A 12,004-nucleotide genomic window follows, 5' to 3' on the forward strand; every position below is an offset into this window, starting at 1 on the left:
TAAATAAACCGCTTTAACAGTGTACCTGGTTAAGTTAGACATACTAATCTATCATAACTGTAGTGAAGATGATTTAAAGTACTTTTTCTTAAAGGAATGTGACTTTTCCCAACTCTATGAAAATTTCCTAAATACGTGATTAAGACAGCTCTCCACAAACTGATAATTAACCTTGATTAATGAAATATATACAATACACAAAGGTACTTCAAGCTTTTATGAAAAATTCATATTGTCAAAAGCTATGCATGCATTTCAGAATATTTTACAGTGATATATACTTTTCTTTTTGTTCTATTTTCTACAAACTTTTGATATGCCAGTATGTGTGTATATGTATGTATACTGTTAAACTGAATTCTGAAGGATGAAAACATATGCCATTCCACAGATCTCTAAGCATGAAATGTTACTTTTAAACTCATGATACCATTTTTCTCTTAAGGTTAGTATTTTATGTTGAAATTAGTTGGCCGGTGCCGTGGCTCAATACGTTAATCCTCCGCCTGTGGTGCTGGCACACCGGGTTCTAGTCCCGGTCGGGGTGCCAGAATCTGTCTCAGTTGCTCCTCTTCCAGTCCAGCTATCTGCTGTGGCCCGGGAGTGCAGTGGAGGATGGCCCAAGTGCTTGGGCCCTGCACCTGATGGGAGACCAGGAAAAGCACCTGGCTTCAGATCAGCACCAGCCGCAGCGTGCTGGCTGCAGTAGCCATTGAGGGGTGAACCAACGGAAAAGGAAGACCTTTCTCTCTCTCTCTCTCTCTCTCTCACTGTCCACTCTGCCTGTCAAAAAAAAAAAAAAAAAAAAAAAGAAAGAAAGAAATTAAGCTATATCCCACTTATCTTAACTTTTTAAATTTCACTTTACTTTTATTCTATTTACTTCTCTCCTGTTATAACTCTTCACCCAAATTAGACTCATGTTGTATAAAAGTTAACAAAGACTCTATTCTGCAGATGAGATGAGATTATATTTCAATAACTCAAAAGCAGGGTAGAAAGTACTATCTCAATAAATGGTGCAAATTTTCCTAGGAGTGTTAATTTCTGGTCTGAGTAGAATGAGGACAGAACTATAAGGATACAGTAGGAGAAATTGTAATATCTGTCCTTTGTTAAATACCTACGTTAATATAGCATGCATTGGGCACACTGTTGACTTATTTCTGTGCACTATGAAATCATCAAAACAGTCTTGCAAAGTACTTCTACTGCTTTCATTTGGCAGATAGGAACACTAAGGTTCAGAGAGTTCAAGTAGCTTCACTCCTGCTATGTTCTCAATGCATTTGTTTAACATTTATTTCCTTTATGTTTGTAAAGAAAAAAAAAGAATTTAAATTCCATACATTCCTGACTTGCTATTCTACTCTTACTAGTTTTCAGATGCAGATCCCCAAAATGGAGAATATAAGTAATAAGATTTTTCTTCCATTCCAATCTTAGTACAGAATCTTATTAGTCTCCAAGATAAATATTATGTTTTTTGATCATCTCACACTGGTTCTGTCTTCATTGTTTAAATGTTTCCAAAAATAGTTCCTCTTCATTTTCTAAATTCTATCTATAAAATTACAGGAAGCAAAGTCATTTCCAAAGAGGCAAATGAATTTCCTTGCTTTCAATTTCATAAAACTAGTTTTGGGTAGTCGCCTGTTTCTGACTAGTATTTTTAATGTGTCCTTAGCTACATTAGAATATTAGCAGTTATTCTTAGTCATGAGGATATGTGATGATTTTTTTTTTTGCTATTTCTTTGTATAAGATTGAACCATATGAAACTGGTTTAACCTAAATTTCTTAAAGAAAATTTGTTATTTCCTATAGAAGGATGTATTGAATAGGGCCAACACCACATTAATACCTCATGGTTCAGGATCCTCTCTTATGTGGCTCTCTTCATTCGGCCCGTCATCCTAGGTTTGTTCATTCTTATGCTGTATTACAGTCAGGTGTTTGCTTTCAGTGGAAGTTAAGAGAGTCAGATTTGCTCTCCTGCATATCTTTCTTAAGAATAAGTAAACTTTCCCCAGAAGCCCTCAAATTTTGTATGTTTATTTTTTAAATGTCATTGGCCAGGATTAGCTCTTGGGATCTCCTGTAAAGTGAAAGCTGGAATAGAAAATAGACATATCATGATTAGTTCAGAATTATTATTTGAGACAAAATGGATATAGACAGGTTATCCTCCATTACCCCAATAGCTAGTGTGTTTAGCCTTGATGTCAGTACAGTCAAATGGGAAAAATTTGAAGGTATGTAGAAAAAATCTTGAGCCACTTAATGTGTAATTTCTCTTGAATGTGATATTACCATCCTAGTATTGTATATTAAAGGCAGTTTGTATGTACGGTTACCAAAACGTTTTACTCCAAAGAATTATAAAACTGAAAACAAATCTCTACTTCTTTACTGTTATGGAATTTTCAGTTGCCTTGGACAGAAAAATTGATTAGGAATCAGATATAGCACATGGCTGACCAAAAATTACCTTCACTTTTCTCTAAGTGAAATGTTGGAGACAAATGTGACCAACCTCAAAAGCACAAGTTTAAAACTGATCTTTATAACATAAAAGAACAGTGGAAACAACACCTTTTTCCATTATGTTATTTCTACTGAACAGTAAAATTATTATTTTATAATGATATATACTAGAGGACATTTTAAATACCTTGGTAAAAACTTCTAAAAGCTGGTACTTCTGTCACTTCAAGACTGCTCTAGCAATTTCTATCAAGTATGTAAGGAACCCTAAATATGCTTTTCAGACTCTTCTATTCTGCTTTGTTAAATTTAATATTGCATTAAATGTGTTCATTGCATTTTGTGCTCCGTGTTACTTGGCCATAAAGTATTTTCTGGTCATTAACATCATGAGCATATCAGAATCAGAAAGCAAATCTGATATAAGTGTTTAACCAGAAGCCCTAACAAGATTGTATTCAAATAGTTACCTATTTAAAGCAGTTATAATTTCTAAAATACTGTGTTAACTGGTGGCTGTAACATATTATTAGAATAAACACGAAGGTTATTCAAAGTAGATAGAATACAGGAATGTGTTAACATGATAACTCCTGATTTGGAAAGAAATTTGTAATATCTTAGGATTCCAGTGTTGTGTTACTAGGAGTATAGTTTCTACTTTATTTATCCTCTTAAAAGAAACTTTGTTGCATTTTTCATTATTTAAACATGTAACTGATGATTGATCATAATGATAGGATTAAATGTCAAAGGGATCACATAAACAAAACTAGAGCAAATAATAACTGATAGAATTAAAAAGGAGAGAATGATTTAACATAGGAAGCAGGATACACACAGACTCATAGAATGGCAGATGCCCTAAACAGCACTCTGGCCTCAGAATCAGCCCTTAAGGCATTCAGATCCAGCTTAAAAGCCCTTGAGAGTTTCTCAGGGATGGAAAGCCAAGACACACTGTGGAAAAAAAAATGACCTAAATGAAAGATCTCTGTGAGTGAGATCCCAGTAGATAAAACAGCCCATCAAAGAAGGAGGTACCTTTCTCTGAAGGGAGGAGAGAACTTCCACTTTAACTTTGGCTTTGCCTAAATAAGATTGGAGTTGGTGAACTCAAGAGGCTTCCATAGCCTTGGCAGCTCATGACAAGAGCCTCGGGTGATTACTGACTTCATAAATAAGAGTGTAAATTGTTAAATCAACAACGGGAGTCACTGTGCACTTACTCCCCATGTAGGATCTCTGTCCTTAATGTGTTGCACTATACGAATTAACGGTAAAACTACTACGCAAACAGTACTCTCTACTATGTGTGTCTGTGTGGGTGCAGCCTGTTGAAATCTTTACTTAGTATATACTAAGTTAATCTTCTGTATATAAAGATAATTGAAAATGAATCTATGTGAATGGGATGGGAGAGGGAGTCGGAGATGGGATGGTTGCGGGTGGGAGGAAGGTTATGGGGGCAAAGCCGCTATAATTCAAAAGTAATGCTTTGGAAATTTATATTTATTAAATAGAAGTTAAAAAAAAAACAGATAACACAAAAATGTTCACACAGGCTTTTTCTTTCTTTTTTTTTTTTTAATGTTTTACTTTTCTGTGGATGTAGAGCCTTGAAAGAAAGTTTTCCTGGTTCGATGAATATATCAACATCACAATGTGTTAATCTGATAGCTGCTAAGCATTCATGGCTCTCAAGCATTTGAAATGTGGCTGGTATGACTGTATATCTGAATGTTTAGTTTTTCTTTAATTTTAACTAATTGAAATTTTAATTTAACTTGTCAAAGGTAGCCAGTGCCAATTGTGGTGATCAGCACAGATTTAGAACAAAAATGTTTTTATTGACCTGGTTTAAAGTAATACTGTCATCTGAAAACTATTATAGAGATAGAATTGCAAGTTTCTGTTCATATACTAGTTGACCCATCTAATTAAATGGCTATAAACTGGTTCAGGATTTATATTGCACTCTGATTGTTTGATTGCAGATTGTAGTGATATGAATGGTTGAGGAAAGTGGGTCATAACCAGCCATATAATTGCCTACATGGTTAGCTTACAGGACGACACTGGAGCCAGGACCTCAAATGTAAAAATAGGAAACGTCCTAAACACAATTATTAGGGCATTAACCTTTTCCACATGCCCAGATAGTGGTGGTTTTTTATCTAAAATTGAAAGACAGTGTATCTTACATATTTAAAAGGACCTGGGAAACAAAAGAGTATAATATTTGCATATTTATTTAAATGAACAAATTGCACATTTATATTAAATGAAAAAATAATAACAATTCATTGCCCACAAATGTTTTTTCCATTCAAACTTAAGTTGCATATACAGTCATGCACTGCTTAACAATGGAGAAACAGTCTGAGAAGAACATTTTTAGGCAGCTTCATGATTGTGAGAACAACCTAGAGTACACTCACACAAACCAAGATTGCTACGACATCACTAACCATAGACTCTTACTTGTTTATGCAGTCTGTTATGCCCAAAATATAGGCATGAGGTACATAACTCTATACCCATTTTGATATTTTATCTTTCTGAATTAGCTTCTAAGCTATCCTTAAAATAATGCATTCTTTTTAAATGTATCATTTTATTATGTGTAAAGAGAGTTATTATTGAAGCATGAAAGCAAAGTTTCCATGGAATTTATGAATACATGTATACATATATAAATATATATGCCTCCCTTTATATACTTCTCGTGTATATATGTGATATATATATATATATTCCCTTATATATTCCTTTGTCTCAAAGAAAAAAATGATTTGAGACAAGTGCAGGGTGGGTGAAGTCTTTTACAGTAAGTAGTAGTAAACCCAGCATTACTCAGGATCAAGGGGTTCTCTCACATCATGAGATGTCTGTAGTGGTTGGCTCCAAATAGTAACTCAGTGCCTTTTGATGACAGAGTCCACATCTATGTAATTTTTGCAGAATTTACCTTACATTTGTCTTAATCTGGTTACATGGCTGCTATAATGTCAGCTATCACATTTTCTTTTAGGCAACAAGAGTGTAAGAGGCAAGAAACCACATCACATCTGCCCTTTTATCACAGTATCAAACTTTCTCAGAACTGTCCCCTCCAAAGAGAATTATGCTTCCCTTACCAAAAAAAACAAAAAAGTTATTTTTCTTAGCAAACAGGAAAAAGAGAATGAATATATAGTGTATAGTATATTGATTTTAGTATGTCACTATTTATTCAAAATATTTTTGAAGGTTAAATTTGTCAATGGATGAGAGAGAAATATCTGGGATTGGGGTTCCCTGAATGAAGGTGTGGATTCTCAGAGATTATTTTTCCTAAGGATCAGTTTTTCAGAGAACTGGAAAGTATCCAAGACAACAGCACTAGAAGATACAGCATAGAGCATACCCATAGTATATCTTATATATTTATTTGTTTGTTTGTTTTTGGAAAAATTAGGAATTGGAATCCATTGACATTACCAGAATAGTTATTTTTGTACTGTCAGAATTCTGAGAAATGATGGAAAACTGAGCATCTAACCTCTGGTTTGATTTTTAAATTTTAATTGTTAAACACTCCCTGACTGAGAAATACATCAGTAAAATAACAAGTACTTCAATAAGACCATAGACTCAGGTATTGCTCGAGCTTCTGTCACTGATGGACTGAATGATCTTAGAAGAGGTTCCTGAATCTGATTCTTATCCTTACCAAATCATCTTAGTGGTATATTTGGACAGCAAGCTGTTTCCTGGCTTTTGTGCTCTGTAAGCATAGCCTATTTTCATTTGTTTCATTTTATTTGTAATAAGCCTTTTCTTTCAGAATAGTTTTAAATTTACAAAACAAAACTTGTAAAGTAGTACAGAAAGTTCTCATATACACCCAACCCAGCTTCTTCCACTATTGACATCTTTGATTAGGTCAAAGTGGAATATTATTAATAGAAAATGAATACTGTCATTTGCAGCAAAATAGATGAACTGAAGTTCATCATCTTAACTGAAATAAGATGGTCACAGAAAGACAAATAGCACATGGTCTCCCTCATATGAAGAAAAAAACACCAAAAAACTGCATCAGTACAGACTGGTGATTACTAGAAGCTGAGATGAGTAAGAGGAATAGAGACAGTTTGGATAAAAAGAAATAGAAAAAGCTAAATGTGCTTCATTAATTGTGAGAAATGGAAGATGTTAATAACTACCATAAAAAGACAACCCTCAGTCTTCTTCTGGAAACTATTTGTTCCCCTCCCCTTTTATAAAACAAAAGACTTTAGAACATCCAGAGAATAACTGACCAACATGCTGCTGGAATTCAGGCTTCCCTTCGAGACAAGACATTTTGTGCTCTGAGTAATTTTCAAGCTTTAATCGCAGTTATCCTATAGGGCATCAAGGGATTATATTTTTATTTTTCTGTTTATTTACTTACTTTTGGTCACCACCATCCTCCCCAGAACCAAGCAACATTGCTAACAGTTGATAAAAGCTGAATATATATTTGGTGATTAAGTGAATGAGTGGGTTTTTTTTTTAATGTTTTAAACTATTTAGGTAGAACACATAGCCCAACATGCATACTATTTATTTATTTATTTTTAAAGATTTATTTATTTACTTGAAAAAACAGAGTTACAGAGAGGCAGGGAGAGGGAGAGAGAGAAAATCATTCATCAAATACTCACAATAGCCTGAGCTGGGTCTGGCTGAAGCCCAGAGCCTGGAACTCCATCTGGATCTCCCATGTGGGTGCAGGAGCCCAAACACTTGGGCCATCTTCTGCTGCCTCTCAGGCACATGAGTAGGGAGCTGGATCAGCAGTGGAGTAGTCAGGACTCCTCAAAGATGCTCATATGGAATGCCAAGGGTGTAGGCAGTGGCTTAACGTATTGCTACATGGTCTGGGCCCTCTATATGCTTACCTATTTTAAATACTTTGGAAGCAGTTGAGGCATTAAATTTTGTGGCTATTCATGCTTACTTTCACATAAGACTGTGTATTTGAAGTAGATACCACATTTTCCTTATCCAGTCATCAGCTGATAGACATCTGGGTTGTTTCTGTATGACAGCTATTGTGAATTAAGCTGCAGTAAACGTGGGGGTACAAACAACTCTTTCATATGCTGATTTTATTTTGTTTGGGTAAATTCCCAGGAGTGGGATGGCTGGGTCATATAGATCTATTTTCAAATTTCTGAGGAATCCCCATACTGTAATCCACAATGGTTTTATTAGTTTACATTCCATCTCCTACAGTGTATTTGGTACTTTCCCCCCACATCTTCACCAGCATTTATTAATATTTTTAATTTTAGGGGTATTTTCTTATCATTAGGGACTTTTTTTTTTCCTGGCAAGAATATGTGATATTGATGCTATTGTTCCATGATACCCATTTGCTTCACTGATAATCAAATTATAGTTTATGATTCTCTTTCTTTTTTAAAAAAATTTATTTACTTTGAAAGTCAGACTTACACACAGAGAAGGAGAGGCAGAGAGAGAGAGGCCTTCCATCCAATGGTTCACTCCCCAATTGGCCGCAATGGCCGGAGCTGTGCTGATCTGAAGGCAGGAGCCAGGAGCTTCTTCTGAGTTTCCCACACGGGTGCAAGGGCCCAAGGGCTTTAGCCATCTTCTACTGCCTTCCCAGGTCATAGCAGGGAGCTGGATCGGAAGAAGAGCAGCCAGGACATGAACCAGTGCCTATATGGGATGCCGGCACTGCAGTTGGTGGCTTTACCCTCTACGTCACAGCACTGGCCCCACAATTGTCTTTCATATCCTTCTTTATATACAGTAACTTTGGCGAGGTGATGGTTATTAGTGTAGTCATTTTGAAGTTATAAACACAATTAAACTTGTTCCTTTTAATGCCTACCACAATTCATGATTCGTTTGAAGTGATGGTAATACAGGTAACAAAGAGCTTTTATCAACTATATGCTCATACAGGTGATGGCAACTATGCTAGAACAAATCACCTGTCTGATAGAAATGGTAAGATACCATCCATCTCACGTTCAGAGAAGTTAAAATATGAAATATGTGTGTCTTATAAAATTTAAAATGCAGTGCTCTTCAGACAGAATATATTTGCAGTACTCCATCTTTGCTGGACATAGCAAATATAGAGCTTATCCTGTTTGGATTGGGGGCCTCTACCTTTGTCCTTGCTATTTTTACCAAAGTGCCTCCTGTCGTACCCCTGCTTCTGTCTCCAAGACTTTGCATCTACCAGTCTACCTTCTGAACTTCTATATCACCTTTTGAAGTAGTAGGAACTTTTGGCTTTTCCCACATTAATGCTCGACATTTTTTCAAACTGATGTGGGATTCCTAAGAAGGAACAACTGAGTTAGGGAGAGCAACACAGGTGATTTCACTGAGGAAGTTTTATTTGATTTGCAAGTATTTAGAAAAATATATAGGTATAGGGGGGTCAGATTTGTGGCATAGCAGGTAAAGCTACCAGCTGCAATGCCAGCATCCTATTTGGGTGCCATTTCTTGTCCTGGCTGCTCTACCTCTAATCCAGCTCCCTGCTAATCCTGGAAGAAGGCCCAAACACTTGGGCCCCTGACACCCATGTAGGAGACCAGGATGGAATTCCTGGCTTCTGGCTTCAATGTGGCCCAACCCTAGCCATTGTAGTCATTTGCAGAGTGAATCATTGGATGAAAATGCACTCTCTCTGTCTCTCTCCCCCACCTTCTCTGTGTCTGTCTCCCTCTCTGTAACTTTATATAAATAAGTCTTTATGAAAAATTCAGTTAATAATAGAAGATGTAAAAGATATAAAAGAACATTACTGATTTTCAGATATCTCCAATGAAGTTCTAAATGTTTATTGATAATTATAAAGTAAGATTTATCAAATTAGAAAAATCTGCACACCTTTGGCTATCCTTTTAGTTTGACTAAATGATTTTGATTGTCATAGTTCTTAGTAGCAGAAGTTTATTGGAAGCCTAGACTTAGGTTAAATAACAGTAAAAAAATTTGTATAATTAGATTTAAGTTTGATAACAACGTGCATCATGAAAATACAGCTTCATATTTTCATAAACTATCAAGAAGAGGAAAAAGGGGACAAATTTGCTTTATTTTTTTTAATTTTTATTTATTTATTTGAAAGAGTTACACAGAGAGAGGAGAAGTAGAGAGAGGTCTTCCATCCGATGGTTCACTCCCCAGCTGGCCTCAACGGCCGGAGCTGTGCTGACCTGAAGCCAGGAGCCAGGAGCTTCTTCTGGGCCATCCTCCACTGCCTTCCCAGGCCATAGCAGAGAGTTAGATGGGAAGTGCAGCAGCTGGGACTAGAACCAGTGCCCACATGGGATGCTGACACTTTAGGCCAGGGCGTTACCCGCTGTGCCACAGTGCCAGCCCCCAAATTTGCTGTATGACATGTGTTTATTGAGAGGTTTGTCTTTTGCATAAATAATTATTTTTTATCATATTATAAATATACAAACTCTTTCTGATTCATAGAATATACTTTCAGGCCTGCAATTTAATTAATCCTGGTAGCTACAGGTTAGAAGCAGGATCAGTTAAAGAGTTGCATTTATGAAAATTGTAGAAATAACTATACATTCTATTCTTAGGTCAATTAAAGTAATTTAGAAATATTGTGTGAGGGTATAACTTCATTATGAATGTGACATAATTGTTAATTACCCATTATAGATATATGTAAGTATTCTTCAAAAAGTTTGAGTTACAATTCAAGAGATTGTAGTATCTGAATAGTATCTGAAATAATTAGTGCAGACAAAATAATCATGTATTTTACTGGTTCCAATTCTTTTAGATTAAGTACTTTAATTATATTCTTCTTTATCTTCCAAGCCTTTCTAGGTTAAAATGTACTTAAATGTGCTCCCATGGAGTATTTATAATATTGTTTTTTCTCTTACAGATAAGAATGTGCCTTTGGTTGAAACAACTTCATCTTTATACAGTGAAGAGCAGAGTTTCTACGTTTAAGGAATAAGAAGCCACTTTAATCATTGGGGGGGGTATTTAAGTTATACACATTATGAAAATTTTTAATTTTTTGTTCAGTGACTATTGAATCATTTTGTTATATCTTTGTATAGAAGTGCTGTATTAATTGGTTCAGAGTTGTTGGAGATAAACTGTACTATAATAGTTTATCTTTTTGAAAATTACTTTTACATGGAGTATTTACTGATCAGTTTTTGTTTCTTGCTTACCATATTATAAACTGTTCTGTGTACTAATCACTTAATGCTAATTATTTTTGCTGATGTATTTTAAAGAACTATAAAATCCGAGAACCATCTGGTATGTAAAAATAATTAAATTTTCCTTTGCTGAGATATATTTCCCATTTTGAGGGGAGAAAGCCAAATGTATTATTTTGTTTGGGTTTTTTAAAATATTAATAAATGTTATTGTGTGCAAAACAATAAATATAATTTAAAATTCTGTTAAACTGGTCCCATGGGTTTACAAAACAAATCTAAACATAATAGCATTATACATTAAAATACAAATTTTACATGACTTCTAGAAAAATCTGGCAATACTATTACATTTAACAATTTCCGTTTAAAAGTGAGATATCTGCTTTGATTAGATACTTCCAAAATCTTTGACTTTCACAATCATTTTATTTGTTTATAGTATAGGTGAACACAGAATTTACGGCCAAAGTAGTAAGGTTCAGAGTTTCAATAATGTTAGGAAATAAGAGTGAGGGTCAAAGTAAGTGCATCATGTTCAGAGTCAGATCAGTATGTAAAAACTAACATTATTTCTGAACAAATGATTTAACCTCATTGAGCTTCAAATTTTCACAAAATGAAAGTTAGAAGAAAATTTACTGGAAAAGTATGGATCACAAACTCAGTTGCTTACACCACCAGGGAGATAGTTTTAACATGTGTGTCAGTCAGGGTAGGTTAGCATACATAGTACAGTCATCAGCTTTCTATTACTTTAAAATACCTGAGAGAAGCTACCTGGGACTATGGTTTATTTCAGCTTACAGTTGGAGGTGCATGGTCCAAGGTTGGGAATCTGATGAAGCGAGAGGAAGCTGGAGGGATGATCATATAGCAAGCCAAGAAGGAGAGAGAGGGAGCGAATAGACCCAACTCAACTTTTATAACTCTTTCCAAGGGCATGCCCTCATGACCTAAAGACCTCCCACTGGGCCCACCTGCCAGACATTGTAATTAGACCAAGTCCAGCATTAATCTAAAAGCCATTAATGTGCCAGCGCCGCGGCTCAATAGGCTGATCCTCCATCTGTGGCGCCGGCACACTGGGTTCTAGTCCTGGTCAGGGTGCCAGATTCTGTCCCGGTTGTTCCTCTTCCAGTCCAGCTCTCTGCTGTGGCCCGGGAGTGCAGTGGAGGATGGCCCAAGTGCTTGGGCCCTGCACCCGCATGGGAGACCAGGAGAAGCACCTGGCTCCTGGCTTTGGATCAGCGCAGTGTGCCAGCCACAGCGCACCAGCCGCAGCAGTCATT

At 35.9% G+C, this 12,004-nt stretch overlaps 1 protein-coding gene across 1 annotated transcript in view; it reads left to right on the top strand.

Moving 5' to 3' along the window:
- The window catches only part of FAM174A (family with sequence similarity 174 member A), a 46,128-nt gene extending 35,165 nt beyond the window's left edge, over positions 1-10,963 (top strand). Inside the window, exon 3 of the mRNA XM_008261970.5 lies at positions 10,424-10,963. Coding sequence (XP_008260192.3) covers positions 10,424-10,427 — 4 coding nt within the window. The 3' untranslated portion in view covers positions 10,428-10,963. The remainder of the gene's footprint in view (positions 1-10,423) is intronic.
- The last annotated feature ends 1,041 nt before the right edge of the window (positions 10,964-12,004 follow it).

This window comes from Oryctolagus cuniculus, chromosome 14 (assembly GCF_051225735.1).
Source record: "Oryctolagus cuniculus isolate XC-2025 breed Fujian yellow rabbit chromosome 14, ASM5122573v1, whole genome shotgun sequence".
Lineage (NCBI taxonomy): Eukaryota > Metazoa > Chordata > Mammalia > Lagomorpha > Leporidae > Oryctolagus > Oryctolagus cuniculus.